Source organism: Gekko japonicus, unplaced genomic scaffold (assembly GCF_001447785.1).
Source record: "Gekko japonicus isolate JY-2015 unplaced genomic scaffold, Gekko_japonicus_V1.1 scaffold311, whole genome shotgun sequence".
NCBI lineage: Eukaryota > Metazoa > Chordata > Lepidosauria > Squamata > Gekkonidae > Gekko > Gekko japonicus.
Window position 1 is genome coordinate 224,451 of NW_015165244.1, and position 17,065 is coordinate 241,515.

The 17,065-nt window shown below is 46.0% G+C and overlaps 1 protein-coding gene across 5 annotated transcripts in view; it reads left to right on the plus strand.

Annotated features, from left to right (window-relative positions):
- BCKDHB (branched chain keto acid dehydrogenase E1, beta polypeptide) overlaps positions 1 to 17,065 on the plus strand; it is an 88,266-nt gene that overhangs the window by 18,234 nt on the left and 52,967 nt on the right. For all 5 annotated transcript variants that reach the window (XM_015410058.1, XM_015410056.1, XM_015410053.1 and 2 more), the window contains exons 7-9: positions 4,586 to 4,683; positions 6,164 to 6,274; positions 15,016 to 15,102. In XM_015410058.1, coding sequence (XP_015265544.1) covers positions 4,586 to 4,683; positions 6,164 to 6,274; positions 15,016 to 15,102 — 296 coding nt within the window. The remainder of the gene's footprint in view (positions 1 to 4,585; positions 4,684 to 6,163; positions 6,275 to 15,015; positions 15,103 to 17,065) is intronic.

Here is a 17,065-nt window from a genome sequence, read left to right on the forward strand (position 1 = left end):
TACAGATCACTCAAAATTACAACTGCTCTTCAGGGAGCAGAGATCAGTTCCTCTGGAGAAAACAGTGAACTCTGTCATTATACCCTGCTGAGGTAACCACAGCAAAATGACACTGTTTGCCCAAAGCCAGACCACTCCCCCAGAGCCTCTTTCTAGATCTCGTTGTATTTATTTCCACAACGGGCTTTACTGCTAGTACATTAACATAAGATGATCCAAACAAAGTAAGGAAAACAATCCCAAATGCTTTCATTTACTTAAAATTATTTGGCAGAGAATTTGACACTTTAATGATGGTCTGGGCCTGGCTGGGGTGATGGCACATGTGCCCACTGAGAGTGCTCTGAGTGCCGCCTCTGGCACGTGTGCCATAGGTTCGCCACTACTGCCCTAGCCCATGCCTCCAGCCAATCTGGGCAAGGGGGTGCATATAGATGTTAAATAGCATCGGGGAAAGCACCGCCCCCTGAGGCACTCCACAGATTAGCAGGTGCCTTCGGGACAGCTGCTCCCAACCCTTTGTCCCCGACCTTGGAGAAAGGAGACGAGCCATTGCAAGGCAAGCCCCTGAATCCCCATGTCGGTGAGGCGGTGGGCCAGTAGCTGGTGGTTGACTGTGTCAAACGCCACCAACAGGTCCAACAACAACAGCACCACCACCCCGCCCCGATCCAGGTGCCTCCGGAGGTCATCAGTGAGGGTGACTGATGCTGTCTCTGTCCCATGACCTGGGTGGAAGCTGAACTGGAAGGGATCTAGCATAGAAGTGTCATCCATAAAGCTCTGCAACTGTATCGCCACCACCCTCTCAATTAATTTGCCCAAATAGGGCAAATTGGAAACCGGCATGAATCTTAGTTTTTGCTGTTGAGGAAGGTAAGAGAAAATAGAAATTGAAAATAGAAAATAGAAAAAAAATAGAAAATAGAAAAAATAGTAAAAAGTATATTATTTGAAAGTCAAGACAGTCACAATAGGACTAGCAGCAAATCTGAATATAGGTAAAGGTAAAGGTTCCCTTGCTCGAAAGCCAGTTGAATCCGACTCTAGGGTTGCGGTGCTCATCTCCGTTTCAAAGCCGAAGAGCCAGCGCTGTCCGAAGACGTTTCCGTGGTCATGTGGCCGGCATGACTAAGCACCAAGGCACCGAAGTGGTACCTATTTATCTACCGTGTTTCCCTGAAAATAAGACAATGTTTTTATTTTTTCTCAAGAAGACACACTATGGCTTATACCACAAATGCATAGAAATCCTGCTAGGGCTTATTTTTGGGGTAGGTCTTATTTTCGGGAAAACAGGGTACTTGCAATTTCTTGCTTTCGAACTGCTAGGTTGGCAGGAGCTGGAACTAGAGACAGGAGCACACCCCGTCTTGCGACACCCGGGTCTTGAACTGCTGAACTACTGACCTTCCACAGCCTGCAGTTCAACGTCTTAACCACTTGAGCCACCGCAGCTCCCACCTGAATATAGTTCAGTGTAATAACATCAAACCCTTAAACTGTTTTACCATCCATAAACATAGTAACAAATCAGTTGTGACAAAATAGTCATCTCTATATTTAAAAGAAAGTCCCCTCACCGTAAAATCAACGCCCAGGCCAAACCGCTGGACCTAGAGACACCAAACTCGGGGAGAGCGCTCCTACCATGGCGTAGGTGCTCATTAAGAAGGGATTTTTAGAAATTCAACCCCTAAGTGGGTCAAAAGGGGTAAAATGTGCGGTTGTCTGTCAGGTGCAGCAGTGGTTTCAGGGTGCTTAAAGCCCTGAGGGAGCCTGCCCCAACAGTGACCCCTTACTGATCCTGCCGGCCCCGCCTCCATAGTGGCTTCTAATACTCCTCCCCCTCCCCCTCCTACACTGGACAGGCAGCTGCCTGTCAGGTGTCGGAGAGGAGGTGGGATGCTTACAGCCGCTGGGGAGGTTTGCCCAGCAGGATTGCCTTAGCCCTGCTGCTGGCCCAGCCTCCCTGATGCCTTTAAAGCCCTACACGGTCAGGGACCTACATATCTGAGGGACTGCCTTGCCCCATATGTCCCCCAGAGAGCGCTGCGGTCAGGGGCTCAAAACCAGCTGGCCCTCCCGGGTCTTAAGGAGGCTAGGCTGTTGGCGACCAGAACCAGGGCTTTCTTGGTGGAGGCCCCAACCTGGTGGAATGAGCTCCTGGAGGAGATCAGGGCCCTGTGGGACCTTTTATAGGTCCGCAGGGCCTGTGAAACGAAGCTCCTCCACCTGGCTTTTGGGAGCCACCACCACCACCAGTGAAGATCATCAGAGAGGGCCCTGGAGTCCGGAAACTGCCACCCACAGCCTAACTAACAACAAGTACTGCTGGAACAACTAAAATGAATACTGTGAGCTGATGCCGAGCTGAGAACTGTGAATGATGGCTGCTACTGTTTATGGATAACAACGATAACAACGATCACTAGCACTTTATTATGTTTTTAGAATTGTTTTAATCGTAAATTATGTTTTTAATGTAATTATCTGTAAGCAGCCTTGAGCCGGCCTTGGCTGGGAGGGGGGGGTAAAAGTTCAAATAAATAAATAAAGTTATCCACAGTAGGGACCCAAGCAGGAGGGAAGCGACCTCAGCAGGGTATAATGACACAGAGTCCACTCTGTAAAGCAGCCACTCTCCAGGGGAGCTGATCTCTGCCATCTGGAGAGCAGTTTTAATTCTGAGTGATCTCCAGTCCTCATCTGGAGAATGGCAGCAATTGTTCCGCAGGAGGAAATGGCTGGTTTGGAGGGTGGAGTCTATGGCATTCTATTCAGATGAGGCCTGTCCCCTCCCCAAACTCGACGCAACGATGGCGGACGCCTTTCCTGAGGCTCGGGGAAGGCGCTCCGCACAGCAGCGGAGGGGAGGGGTGCCGCTGGATCGGTGCCTCCATGGGGGGTCAGGGAGGCCCCCCAGGCCATAGGGCTTTTGAGGGTGAGCCTCCTTTCCTGCTATTTGCAGGGAAATTGAGGCTGCCCTCCGCCCTGACGGTCCTCCCTGCTGTCTGCGTCCTCTTAGTGAGGCACAAGATGTGCTGACCCAGTCAAGCGCAGGAGATCTGGCGAAGGAGTGATTACGAGCGTGGTTAAGAGACAATGAATTGTGAGTTAAAATGAACGAACTGTAAACAGAAGCATAAATCCCCCCCCTCCAAAACCTTTTGAGCGATTGGAATCCTCCTGAGAGGAACGCCTCTCGGACGTATTTGCATAGGCAGAGGAGGGAGGAGAGAGAGAGAGAAAGAGAGAATTGTAAACAGACACTTTGAAGCGAAAATCCCACCCCAAAAAACTCTTGAGTGACTGGAATCGTGCTGAGAGAGGGAGACCTCTCTGCCGCATTTAGATAAGCAGAGGAGGGAGAGAGAGAAAGAGACAATTGTAAACGGATACTTGGAAGCAAAAAGCTGTGGGAGATATCCATGAGTATTTAAGCGAGTAAACAGCATGTAAGCGATTTTCAGAGCCGGGGAGAAAACAATTTTATATTGGAATTAAAGTGTAAAAATGGTGGACACTCCAAAAAGTCAGCGAAAACAACTCCGAGAAGAAGGGAAGTGAAAGTTATAGAACTCATAGCAGAAGCCACCAAGCCGATTCTTGAGCAACTTGTTGGTATTAACCATCAGCTTGCCAAGATAAATCAACAACTCATGTCCCGGCAGCTGCAGTTGGCAACAATAGCAGAAAAGATGGAACAGAGGGCTGTCAAAGCAAAAGAGATGGACACTAAAACTAACAGCAATCTCAAAGAGATAAGGGGAGAAAGCGTGAGAGAAACAGAAAAGATTTACAAGGACTTAACTCCTTCCCGGCAGATGTTTTTAGAAAGTGTTGTCTTAAATTTGGCTGATAGAAAAGAGCTTGAACCTGACGTCAAGATCAAGAAGCCTGTGAGATGCCACTAGGCCCCGAGGATGAGACCAAGAAGGAAGAGGCTTAAGATTGGCAGTGTTATCCCTTTGGAGATGGAGGAGGGTTGCAGAATTTCGAGTGAACATCTAAGAAGCCATCAAGACTTTAGAGAGAATTAGCATAGATGTAAAGGCGAAAGGACTCTGAAAATTGCCCTTACGAAGAGAGCTGGAGGAGATGCTCTGGAAATCATCTCATAACAAGTAATAAACTAACGCATAAGCTTAGAAAGAAAAGATCTCACGAAGTATATTGTTTATTAACAGTTTTTTTCTTCATTACTAACTGCAGTCTAACAGGGTAATGATCTCTTACTCTTGGGTTTTTAGTTTAGTGTGGGTTACTTTTCTTTCTCCTTAGTTTTAGCTCCCCGTTCCTTCTTTTCTCTGTAGTTTATGTAGTATTATAAAAAAAAAAAAATCCCTTCGGGGGTCTTAAAAAAAGAAAAAAAAAGAATAAGCAATACAAACTACAGTCTGACCAACCAGTCATTAATAAGGGGGCTGTTAGATTGATGAGGCCTGAGACAAGAGGTGTAGGGTTACCTTATCCTTATTAAATTGTAGGTATATCATGGCTCCATGATTTTGAGTATGTTTTTGTTCTTGGGAGTAAATATTTTAGATCGAGAGTACATAAACCTCTATTCAAATTCATTTAGTGGAACAAGTCCCTGTGGAGCCATACTACATTCCACTTTCTCAAGCAGAAGTGCTGCAGAACGGAAGTGATGTTACTCTGGTGGCTTGGGGCACTCAGGTTGGTATGACTTTCTTGAGGTATTCATACGGTTGCATGCTGTACGGTTGCAAAAAATGAAATGCAAACATAGGCCTGAAAATAATTTTATGGCATGATTGAAATGTCTTATATCCCAGTTAACAACACAGCAGAAACCTTTCAGTATATATAAATAAAAAAACACAAACTGGGAAAGTCACTATCATATGCAGAAGTTGTATATCCCAGTTGCCTGCACTGGTGCAGATATATAGAATATGGATTTTGAATGTGATTTAAAGATTGGCTGATTGTGCCTGATTCAAATTATAGGGGAATTTCACTTTACCCAGTTTCACCCGGTTTCAAGCCGGTAATGATTCGTTTTGAAGTGAACCGGTACAGGGCTGCCATTTCACACAGGGCTTTCCCATACCGGAAATGAGCCGGATCAGAACTGGTTTGCCATTTCAGATTGCACCGCTTTTTCCCTGCCATTTTTCGCCTGTGCGGGCGATCTCCGGCTTTTTTTTTTTTGAACGTTTGCTTTATAGCGCTATAGCACTATAACAAAACACTCCAGGCATTCCAATGGAGTTGATATAATGCTATTCCATTATAGCGTTATAGTGCTATAACACTATAAAGCGACCGTTCTGGGGGGAAAGCCGGAGATCGCCCGCGCAGGCAAAAAACGGTGGGAAAAAGTGCATCGGAACTGGGAGAGGGAACTGAAGACTACTTGGAAGCGGTTGACAGGTAAAACGCTTCAGTCCCGTTTCCTAAATGGGACAGAAGCGTTTGTGTATGAAATGGCAAATATATTCCGGAAGGGAACCGGTTCTCAAACGGGTTCTGTCTGAAATGACAGACCAGAAACCGTTTGGGAACCGTTCCTCTTCCAGAATATATCGTCTGTCTGAAATTACCCATAGTTGAACAATATGTATTTCACAGGGGAGAACAATATAGGCCAAGGAGGCTCACTTAAAAAAAATTGTTATAAGCTTTCTTATAAAGTTCTCTAGGAAATGAAAGTTGGAATTTAAATCAGTGTTGTAGTCTGGAAGCATCATAATACACAGTGTATGCTCGAAAAGTTGTGTGACTAGAAGGAGCTCATGTAGGCGGACCTTCTTCTCTCCTGAGTGCTAGGGGGAATCATAAACAAACTAAACATAAACAAGATGCTTCCAGTTGTTGGAAGTAGAAACACGAAGCGGGATACTGGGTAAAATCTCCTCCCCCCTTTCTGTTCTGCCAACAGTGTAGTAATGTGGCTGGAATAGGAAAAGGAAACCTGGATTGAAATCCTCACTCAACTATGAAATTCTTTTGGTCAGTCATCCTGTGAGCTTCAGCTTAACTTACCTCACAGTGTGGTTGTGAGGATAAAAAGGGAATAGGAAGAAAACATATGCTGCTTTGGGTTCTTTAGAGGAAGGGAATGATAAAAAAATGAGAGAGTTAATTTTCCATTCCTCTGACATAATGCTGCATGCTTTGACCAAATATTTAGGTTCATGTTATCAAAGAGGTAGCAGGTATGGCTCAAGAAAAACTTGGTGTATCCTGTGAAGTAATTGATCTGAAGACTATTCTACCTTGGGATGCAGATACTGTATGCAAGGTAGGTATTATTTATTATACAAAAATTATGGAGCGGAAATTGACAAAGGTTCATTTCCTAAGCTCTTGAAGGTTTTTTTAGAACTAAATAGTGGTTTAGGTTGCAACACGGATTACATTTCATTAACCTTTTTTAGTTTGTGGGTTGCAGTAAGTGAGCAGTTCTTTATTAAATGTGTCGGTCTTAGTTATGTTATGAGGTTCTTAATTCTCGGTATGCTGAGCATATTATAGATAGAATGCTGTTGATTGTATGGTTAAGAATGTACAAAACACATATTACTTAAACGTTCTCTAGAACACCCTTCTTCGTATTTAGTTTTTTTTTTGTTGGTGCGCTCAGAATTCATACTAGTTTAGTTTAGAGTATAAGCTGCAGCAGCTTGTAATGATTGCCTTCACAGCAAGGGGAACTTTACAGTCCCTGAATTGTTTTCTGGCACCAGCCGTGTATCAAGCCCTCTTCCACTTACCTGTTGCATATGACCATCTTTTTTGTTGGCCAACTGGGAACACAGAAGATTCTCCATGCATTGCTCCTTCCTTCTCTCCTGTGCTGCTCCCCAGCCATCAGACACACAGCATCCAAACTGTGCAGAGAAGAAAATATCCAGGAATCTCCCTCCCTGGAGCTGGCAACCCTAGTCAGGACTGGCCCTAATGAGTTCCTCACAAAGGCCTGTGAAGGGTTTCCTTCCTTTGTCTTAACCAAGCTTGGTTGCCCACTGTGGCGAAACAGGCTCCAGTTTACAACTCAGCTGTTCACCTCCCACCCTTGTCCCATGGGCGTATCTCACTCCTTAAGTTCTCTGCTGCCACTCACTGAATTGTCACTGCATTTTTAGAGGGACACTGAGACCCTCTGGGTGAATCTCCTATTTGGAGATGGAATCCCCAATCTTTGGGGGATCCCTGGAAAGTTGACAACCCAAGGGTCTGGCCTTTCCTTGCCTCCTTGGGCTACTCCCTCCCTTTGTTATTGTGCAGAGCGGGGAAGACTATGTGGTCAGAGCACAACACAGATTATTAGCCCAAAAGAATTTACACAGTTACGTAGCACACAGACACATTAAATGAATAAGACACAGCTGTAGGAGTAAAAACACACTATGAACCAACAGGACATAAATCAACAGGGGTTAAACGCCATCTTCTTTCCCTGCACACCGGTTTCTGGCTCTCTGCTCTAGCCTCTGTCTCTCTGGCCCAAGAGAGCGGGGAAACTTCCATTCATTCCCCAGTCCAGCTGACTGTGGAGTGGCTGAATTTCTGCTGGCTCCCAGGGTTCCCCCACATCTCTGGCTTGTGGCCTGGACAGCCTGGTCAGCACAGGCAGCAGGAGTCTTTCCTAATCTCCTGTAGGACGAAGACTGCCTCCTCCCTGGATGGGCTTCAGTCTATATTGATGCCGCCCCGAGTATTGGGACAGTCCATGTTTTCCCGCCCTTTTCTGCTTTGGGGCAGCTGGGAACTGTAGTCCAGCAGATGAGGAAGCCCCATTGAACCCAGTGAGTGATACCCCTACAGGCCCCTCTCTGGAACTATTAGACCTTATGGTGGAACATTTTAAACAAACAACCACAGACAGCAGCCATCTTACAAACACAGGTAACTGCCATTTCGTTACATCTACCAACAGCCAATGAGGGAAAAGTTATTCCAACACAGGAGGCAAGCAGGAGAAGTGTCTTAGTCAAGACAGAAAGCCATTTGCCAGTAATTCTGACAGGGCAGAATGGCTGAAGGGGGAGTAGGCGGGGAAGAGAAGCAAACCCAGCACCTGGCCAATGGCACGCGAGTACTCTTGAGTGGTGTTTGATGGGCCAATGGCTGAGGGAGGGCATTGCACAGCCAATGGGAGCGCATGGAATGTTGCCACTTTAAAACAGCATTATTATATAGAGAGATAATGCTGTCTCCATTTGGAAATTTCATCTAGTTTGAAATGCAGCAACATCTAATTTGAAGTGCACTTTTTAGACTTAATTAATTGGGTTGCTGATATTATTAATTGATAGTTTATTTTTCCAATTAATTGTGGGTCTAAATTAATGAATTAAATAGACTATATTGTATTAGCTGTCCTGCATATGTAAATTAATTAATTAATTGATTTGGTTTATAAATTAACAGATCAATTAACAAGAGATTTGCACTGAATAGCTTGAAGTTAAATTTGCCACTGAAATCTATTAGCCTTTATTTAAATTACAGGCTAAATTGAAGGGGGAGAAAAAAGGGAAAAAAAGACAAGTATAGGTTATTAGGCTAAATTGTATGGGCTGTAAAGGAGGAGGGCAATATTAAAATTAGGAATTTTTTGGTAGCTAATAGTTGCTGTACATAGGGTACTACTAACATGAGCCAATTATAGCTGGTTGGTCTGAGGCTCTAGCTGGTCTGAGGCTAGCAAAGACCTCCAAGTGTGGCGATGACTGGGTAGGAGATTCCAGTGCTCCTGGGGAGGGGAGGGTTGCCAAGTCCATCTTCCACCCCAAGCGGGGGACTTTGGGGGCGTTCCTGGAGGGGGCGGGGCATCCCCACGTGATGACGTCATGTTAGGGACGTCTGCGGCCCCCCACCCGCCCGTGTGCTGGATCTCCAGAAACGGCAGTTCCCTGCACTTAAAGGAGCCAGCGTTTCCCTTTTAAATGCAGGAGCCGGTGTTTCCCCTTTAAGAGCAGCCGCATTTCCCTTTTAAGAGCACTGAAGCTGGCATTTCCCTGCAAGCTTGCGGCAATCAGGCTTCGGAGGAAACACGGGTTCCACACGCTTAAAAGGAGAGAGATGGGTGGCTGTGGGTGTTGGGGGTCGGGCTTCCCCCGCCAGCCATCTGGCCAGCAGTGGGTAGACCCCCCCAAAACGGGGGACCCCTGGCAAACCGGGGGGTTTGGCAACCCTAGGGGAGGGGGAAGTATAGCAGTGGGACCAGGCATGGAGACAAGTGAAGGGGACAGAGAAGTAGAACAGCTCAGCCCCCTTCCAGCCTGTGTCCCATCCTAAAGGTTTTAGGTAGTGGGGCTAGGATAAATTACCCCCCTCAGACATTGGCGTTGTGTAATGCCAGGTCTATAAATAACAAGACCATGGTCCTTTGGGACTTTCTGCTTGAGTAGAATGTAGACCTGGTGTGCATGACTGAGACCTAGGTGTGAGATGGGGAGACAGTAGCTGTCTCCCAGCTGGCTTCTTCTGGGTTCTTGGTCCTTCACCAATCACAGACTAGGGGGTGGGGGGGGGGAGGAGTGGCCGTATTCATCTGGGAGGCTTACTCCTTCAGGGTGCTCCTGCCGCTGAGGATCACGGGCATTGAGTGTGCTGGCCTGGGGGAAGATGGGGAGAAGTTGGTGATTTGGTTGGTGTACCTGACTGCCCAATGCACCGGCCAATAGCCTGCCATCCCTGATGGAGGCTGTATCAGGCTGGGCATTGGAACACCCTAGACTGATAGTCCTGGGTGATTTTATCGTCCATGCCGACAATGCGGCCTCTACTCAGTCAATGGACCTGGTGTCGTCCATGGCGGTGCTAGGACTCTCCCAATACGTAACAAACCCCATTCACCGGGCCGGCCCTCTGTGCCCTCGCTCCAGGCTCGCCCCTTGGTTTACGCAGGAGCTGCGGCTAATGAAGTGAAGGTTAAGACGGCTAGAGAGACAGTGGTGGCGTGCCCACAACAAAGCTACAAGAGCATCTTGTATGAGATCCTATTAGATGGGATCTAATAATAATAGTATAGAGTGGATACAGAAAGGAAAAGAAGAGCTATATAACATAATTGCATATATCAAGGATAATTATATATAACAGAGTATATAAAACAAAAAAAATATTTCTCCCCAACATCCTTTTCATTATAGTTTTTAAGACATTGTCTATAAAATATAATGGTCCTTATTTCCAATGAGGTACATTTATTTTTAATACTTGATCTTGATGCGGTGGCGCATGGCGTTAAAAAAAAAACGCCTGCAGGTTAATCTAGCCGTACTGCCGATGGCAGTTCGAGTCCCACCGTGGCCGGGGTGAGCTCCTGGCCCTTTGTCCCAGCTCCCGCCCACCCAGTGGTCTGAAAGCCTGTACGGGCAAGTAGGTAAATGGGTACCTGCTCCTTACGAGCGGGGAGCACCTTTCCTCCGTGATCGGTGTTAGAAAGCAGCGGCGAGCGACGGAGACCGGTGCCTGGAAGAGCATGATGTTGCGGCGAGGACTGGAGCCGATTGGACAAGGAGTCCAGCTGCCTCGTTCATGTTCTGTGGGGGCCATCTGCTGGAAAGAAGCCGTTACTGCAGAGAAAGCTACCGTCGAAGTCCACCGTCGAACCCAAAGGAAAAGATCCTGCTGTTAGGTGCCCAGTTAAGAAAAATACCCTCCCCTCACCATTATATCCTAGCTTAGATAAATTGTGTATTTGTCTGTAAACCGCTCTGAGCCACATGGATAGGGCGGTATATAAATCGCAAATGTAAATGTAAATGTAAAATGTAATTGTATACCATCTCATGCCTTGTGTAAGGGAGAGGCAGTATATAAAAGTTTTAAATAAATTAAGAAATATCCTACTTGAATCTCTTCATTTCTAGAATTGCAGTTTATATAGGGAAATTATTAAGGCCACAATCCAGTAAAGGGTTATGTAAGGATTAAGTACACTGATTTCAACATCAAACCCAAGAACAGGATTCATGTTTGGTTAATCTGATTTTTTAAAACATGTGATTAGTATAGTTCTTTTTTCCCTTCACTATTATGATAGTTCCCCCGTCACATTTCACACATCAGTACACATTGAATACCACTAGAGGCCTCTATTAGCTTAAGGTAAACTGATTTTTTAATTCTCCTTCCCAGACTATTGTACAGTGAACGAAATCTGAATTTATTCCAAAATGAGTGTCTAATCTTTAGTTTTGCATGTACATGAGTGTTAATATTTGCTTTCTTGATGGAGATCGATGTTGATTAGTTGGTTCAGACTCACACACTTCTGTAGCTTGGTCAGTGCTTCTGGATTTGTTACGAGTGAACAGGGATGTCTGGGAGAACCCTTCTGCAGTCCCTCTCACAGTTTGATGTCTTGAAGGAAAGTACAGTTTAGTGAGACAATTACATATCACTCTTTTATACCTGCTACCAAATTCTATAGTTATGGAAGCTGTTTTTTTAAAAAAAGAATTCATCAGATACCTACTTATAAGGCCCCAAGACAAGCTTCTAGTGCCAGCTTGTGTGGCAGATAATGGGATCATATATTTCCCATGAGAAGGGGGGTAGAGACACTGGGGCCAGGCTGGGTGATGTGACATATGAGTGGGCCACAGCAGGGGTTACATTTGAACTATCTATATCTATGTATGCACCCACCAAAATCTTTAGAACTGACACAGTAGTGTTAAGGCCTGGAAATTGTTTATATCTCAATAAAGCCTTTCACTGCCAAAGACAGTGTGGTTGAGAGTAACTTGCCCAGGAGTCTGACACTTCCTCAGGTTCAAAGCAGACTTTGACTCCAGCATGGTGTCTCAGCCATATGCTCTTGTCCTCAGGAAACATGTTCATCAGTTGGACCTCATTACACAAGATTATTTGGCCCTTACGATTATCAGAGTAGGATTTTGTGACTCTTCCAGACATCTCAGAGTTCAAAATTGGCACCTCTGTGGTGGTTATTATGAAGGAAATTAAAAAATTGACATTAAAAGATCTCATAGAAAAAGTAACCCATTCTCTTGCTACTTTTCTTTTGGCCAATTCTCGACCTATGAGATATGACTGTTTTCATAGCCCTCAGACTACTGTGAATAAAATCTCTATCCGCTACTCTGCCACTCTTGTCCAAAAGATCAGTAATGCTCAAGGATGCATATTTTTAGCTAGTCAGCTTCAGCACAGTTACATGCTCTTATGCCATCAGAGCAATGGTATGTCAAAGCAATGGTATTCCCAGTAGTCATGTATGGCTGCGAGAGTTGGACTGTAAGGAAGGCTGAGCGCCGAAGAATAGATTATTTTGAACTATGGTGCTGGAGAAGACTCTTGAGAGTCCCTTGGACTGCAAAAAGATCAAATCAGTCAATCCTAAAAGAAATCAACCCTGACTGTTCCCTGGAAGGCCAGATAATGAAACTGAAGCTCAAATACTTTGGCCACCAAATGAGAAGGGAGCACTTACTGGAGAAGACCCTGATGCTGGGAAAGATTGAAGGTCAAAGAAGACGGGGACGGCAAAGGATGAGATGGTTAGACAGTGTCATCGATGCAACGGACATGAAATTGAGCCAACTTCAGAAGACGGCGGAAGACAGGAGGGCCTGGCGTGATCTGGTCCATGGGGTCGCGAAGAGTCGGACTCGACTGTGCGACTGAACAACAACAATGCCATCAGAAGCCAACGTTTCCCATGCAAGGTCCTTCCAGTCAGACTTTTGAAAGCACCCATAGTCTTTACCAAACATATGACTACACATTTCCACAGACAAGAAGTTCAGGTTTATTTGTACATAGACTACTGGTTGTTAGACATGTCTTTGAGCACTTTACTTGAAAGCTTCAGCCTACCTTCAGTTCACTGGGGCTGTTCTAGATTCTCTGGTAGGCAAGCCTTTTCTTCTGTAAGAGATCTAGTACCCTCCTGTCTCTTGTCAAAATTGAAATGAGGCTTCAGATCCAGTCTGCTTTTTATAGTCCAGAGGCTTCTAGGTTTTATGGTATCTGCCTCAGCTGTTAACACCCTTTACCAGACTGCCTATATGTACCATCTACAGCTGCAGTGTTCTACCACAGCAGTAACATCAGTTGACAGTTGGGTGCCTACCTCATTGTAGGCTGGTGTCTTGGGTGGTGTGTGAGCCACATCAATTTGACGAGAAACTCCCCTCTTCATACAGCAAGCACCAGAAACAGTACTGAGCACAGATGTGCTCCTATGGGCATGGGGTGCCTAGTGCAAGGGCAATTTTATGAGCCAGCCTTGGTATACAACAGTCAGCAACACAGGGGATAGGCATCTTGGAGCAGCTTGTGGAACCTGATATCCTCAATAACAGAAAAGGCTTGCCTGTCTAGAGCAACCATCTCATCAGTGAGGTTACTGACCTTCTTCCCTGCCTGCTGCTGCCCACTGTCTGGCACCTAGTGCTCTTTACATCAAACATCTCCATCAGGGATACTTGGCATCCATTCCCCAAAGGAGGCCTGGAGGGCAGAGTACCAGAGTCTGGAGCAAGGTATTTCCACTCAGGTCTTCAACTTCCAAGTTGGTTTTAAAGAGATGAAATTATTTTACAACCATATGTCCCTATGAGTACTCTTGTGGAATGTAATAGTGCTGTGGACTTCATAGACAAATGTATTAAAAGTAGATTGATAAGCAAAGCATGTAAATCATTATGAATCAGTTATTTACAAACAACTATGATAGTTTTATGAAAGTTGTAGCTTGCTGTTACCATCTCTCCTTATATATAAAAGAGTTTTTGTGTCCCTCTTGCCTCAACGCTCCACACGCCCCCACAGCCTTTGGGTCCCTCAACTGCCAGTCAGAAAGGGGTCCCTGGCCACTGGCTGTGTTGCCTTCGTTCCGCCCTTCATCCCACCCACAGAAGCGCCGCCCAGCCTCTTGGCCGCAGTGTGCTGAGGGCCGATGGATGGGCAGGACGCTCTGGCGGGCAGAGGGTCTGGAGGCTGAACCCAAGAATGGTGCTGTCATGTTCGGCCTGCGGGCACCAGAGAGGGGCATGGCGGTGCCGGTCCCAACTGTAGCCAGCGCCGCCTTGCTTGGGTGGCAGCCCTGAGAAGGACTCCCTCACTCATCACTGCTCTGCCACCAGGTAGGGCAGTCGCTGGGAGGTGGCGAGCTGAAGTGGCCAGGAGGCGCCAGCGGCGCCGCAGCCTTGCTTTGCCTGCGGGCCCCACAAAGGATCATGGCGGCACCACGGCCAATGGGAGGCAGCGCCGGCTTGCTCAGGCACAGGCCCAAGAAGGACTCCATTACTCGCCGCTGCTCCACCAGCAGGGAGCCGTGGCGGCGAAGAGGTAGCGATGGCAGCTTGCTTGTCTTCCACGGCCAGGAACGGGTCAGGGCCTTTGGCCCCGGGCCCTGCCAGGACTCCCTCGCCACCACTCCAGCGCCTGGTAGGTGCGTCCCGCGGAGCCGCGGTGCTCTCCTTCGCCAGGGCGTGGAGGGGGGGGGCTCCAGCAGCCTCTCTCTAGAGCTCGTTTCATCTCTTTCTGCAATGGGCCTTGCGACTAGTCAAGAAATAAAGAGCTACAGTGCTACATTTTAAGGAACCAAATCATAAGAGAAACCTATTGGATGAACCACTCGGCTGTAAAGAGGGGTCATTGTGCTTATTGACTAGTCAAGTGTTAACATTCAGTTAACTGTGGGAGCACCAATCTTTTAAAAAAATCATTTAGGAAGTCTGGATGAATAATGTATTCATGCCCTTTTAAAATTATGTGAGCAATACATTAGACAGACAAAGCTTTAGGCTATGTTCCTTTAAATTCTTGTAACAATCACGTGTGTTCTAAAGTCTGTTACTTGACAAATTTTGGATGCTTCTGTGTGGAAAACAAGAATTTGGTTTTAAAAATACTTCACCTTTTTGAATGTAGAAAGTCAATAGTTTACTTGCAAAGTATCTGAGGAAGTGTGCTTAAAAGTGCCACTGGATTCAAACTTTGTTCTATTACTTGCAAAGTGTATATGTGTGAACGGGTGTCTTTTTTCCTTTTCAGTCTGTGGCAAAGACTGGACGATTACTAATCAGCCATGAAGCCCCTCTTACAGGAGGTTTTGCATCTGAGATTAGCTCCACTGTTCAGGTACTCTGCAGTTTTTCTTGCTGTGATATTTGAGTATTTTCTAGAAGACATTTTAGTGCTTTTAAAAATGAACTTTAATTTTTCATCTATTTCTCATTGTGAGCGACTGGCCATCTTTGGAAAAAGGTTTTAAAAATCTGATACATTTACTTTATTTAAAGTAACTTTAGTTCACTATCGTATTCTTATTTGGAATGTGTAATAATTATGAAATATTTTAGATTCTTCTTATTGTATCTTTCTCTGAAGCATATTTGGCAGATAAATTTTAATCATTTGGGGGGGGTGTTGGAGAGCAAATACTGTATCTGAATTGTTTTCTAATGGCTGTTGCCAAAATTAGTTTGAATAAAGCTTTTCAGCTGAAACAGAAATGTGCAGCGTTTGCTGCTCCAAGTATAAAATATGTTCGAAGCATATTGTTTCTGGGTTCCACACTTGACAGTTAAATTTATTTTTGTGACTCTCAAAGGGTTTATTCCCTAAATAAACACAATGGGAAAATCAGAGTTGGGCCGTTTTAAGTCTCATTGGTTATTGTTGAGAGAGTTAAGTACATGGCTAATTGTTTCGTAATACATAACTGTAGTACTTAGATAGAAGTCGCGTTGGTTCGGGGTTGGGGATCCCTCTCTCGATCTTCGATGGGGTGCCTTTGGTGCCAGCGTCGGAGGTTAAGAGCTTGGGAGTGCTCCTGGACTCCTCTGTAACTATGGAGGCCCAGGTGGCAGCCACTGCCAGGTCGACCTTCTACCACCTTAGGCTGGCTCGGCAGTTGGTTCCTTTCCTCGACCATGATGACCTGGCCACAGTGATCCACGCAACGGTTACCTCGAGGCTAGACTACTGTAACGCTCTCTACGTGGGGCTACCTTTGTTGCAAATCTGGAAACTGCAGCTAGTGCAGAATGCTGCAGCCAGGCTCCTGATGTGCCTCCCTAAATGGGAGCACATTCGTCCTGTGCTGAAAGCGCTGCACTGGCTGCCAATAGCGTACTGGATTCGCTTCAAAGTGCTGGTTCTTACCTTTAAAGCCCTATACGGCCAGGGTCTGACATACCTGAGGGACCGCCTTTCCCCATATATACCCCCAAGGGCACTACAGTCGGGGACCTAACATCTACTGGTGACTCCGGGCCCCAAAGAGGCCAGGCTTGCTGTTACTAGGGCAAAGGCCTTTTCGGTGGGGGTTCCTACCTGGTGGAATGAGCTCCCAGAAGAGATCAGGGCCCTGTAGGACCTTGCACAGTTCCAGAGGGCCTGTAAGACGGAGCTCTTCTGCCAGGCTTTCGATTAGGAGCCGCCGCCACCACCACTACCACCACCAACGAGTTTGGCAACAGCGGGGTATTGGAATGGCCTGACGACAAACTGCTGCACTATGTCGCATGGAGACCACTGAACTGAGATCTGTTTAAGTATCCTCCTGATACCATGTACTAAATGGAAGATTGTTACCTCGGATCATCTTGGAGCACTTTATTTTGTACATTTGGTAACTAATTGTTTTATCTTGCTTTTATGTACTGGCATGCATGCCCTGATGTTAGCCACCCTGAGCCCGTTCACGGGGAGAGTGGCCTAGAAATCGAAAAGAAAAAAAAAATTATAGCAGTACACTACTCCCACAGCCCAGCTGACTCCTGCCACTCTGTAGCAGCTGCAGAAAGGGGCAAAAGAACATGATTCCATCAGCTGGGTTCTATGGGTTAGAAGCGTTTTAAGTTAAGGTATATTGGGTGGATAGATGTGATGGTAAAATAAGCAGTATGTGAATCACAGGCAGATACTTTTATTGGTCTAACGGGCCTCTTAGAAATGCTTTACAGAAAGTTGCATTAATCCAAGATCAAGCCAGCATGTATGTTTATGCTAGTGCACTAGAACAATCATACATGATGTCCCTGTAATATATTTATCATCATGAGACTGCCTGTGCCCCCTCCTAATAAGACTTGTAAAC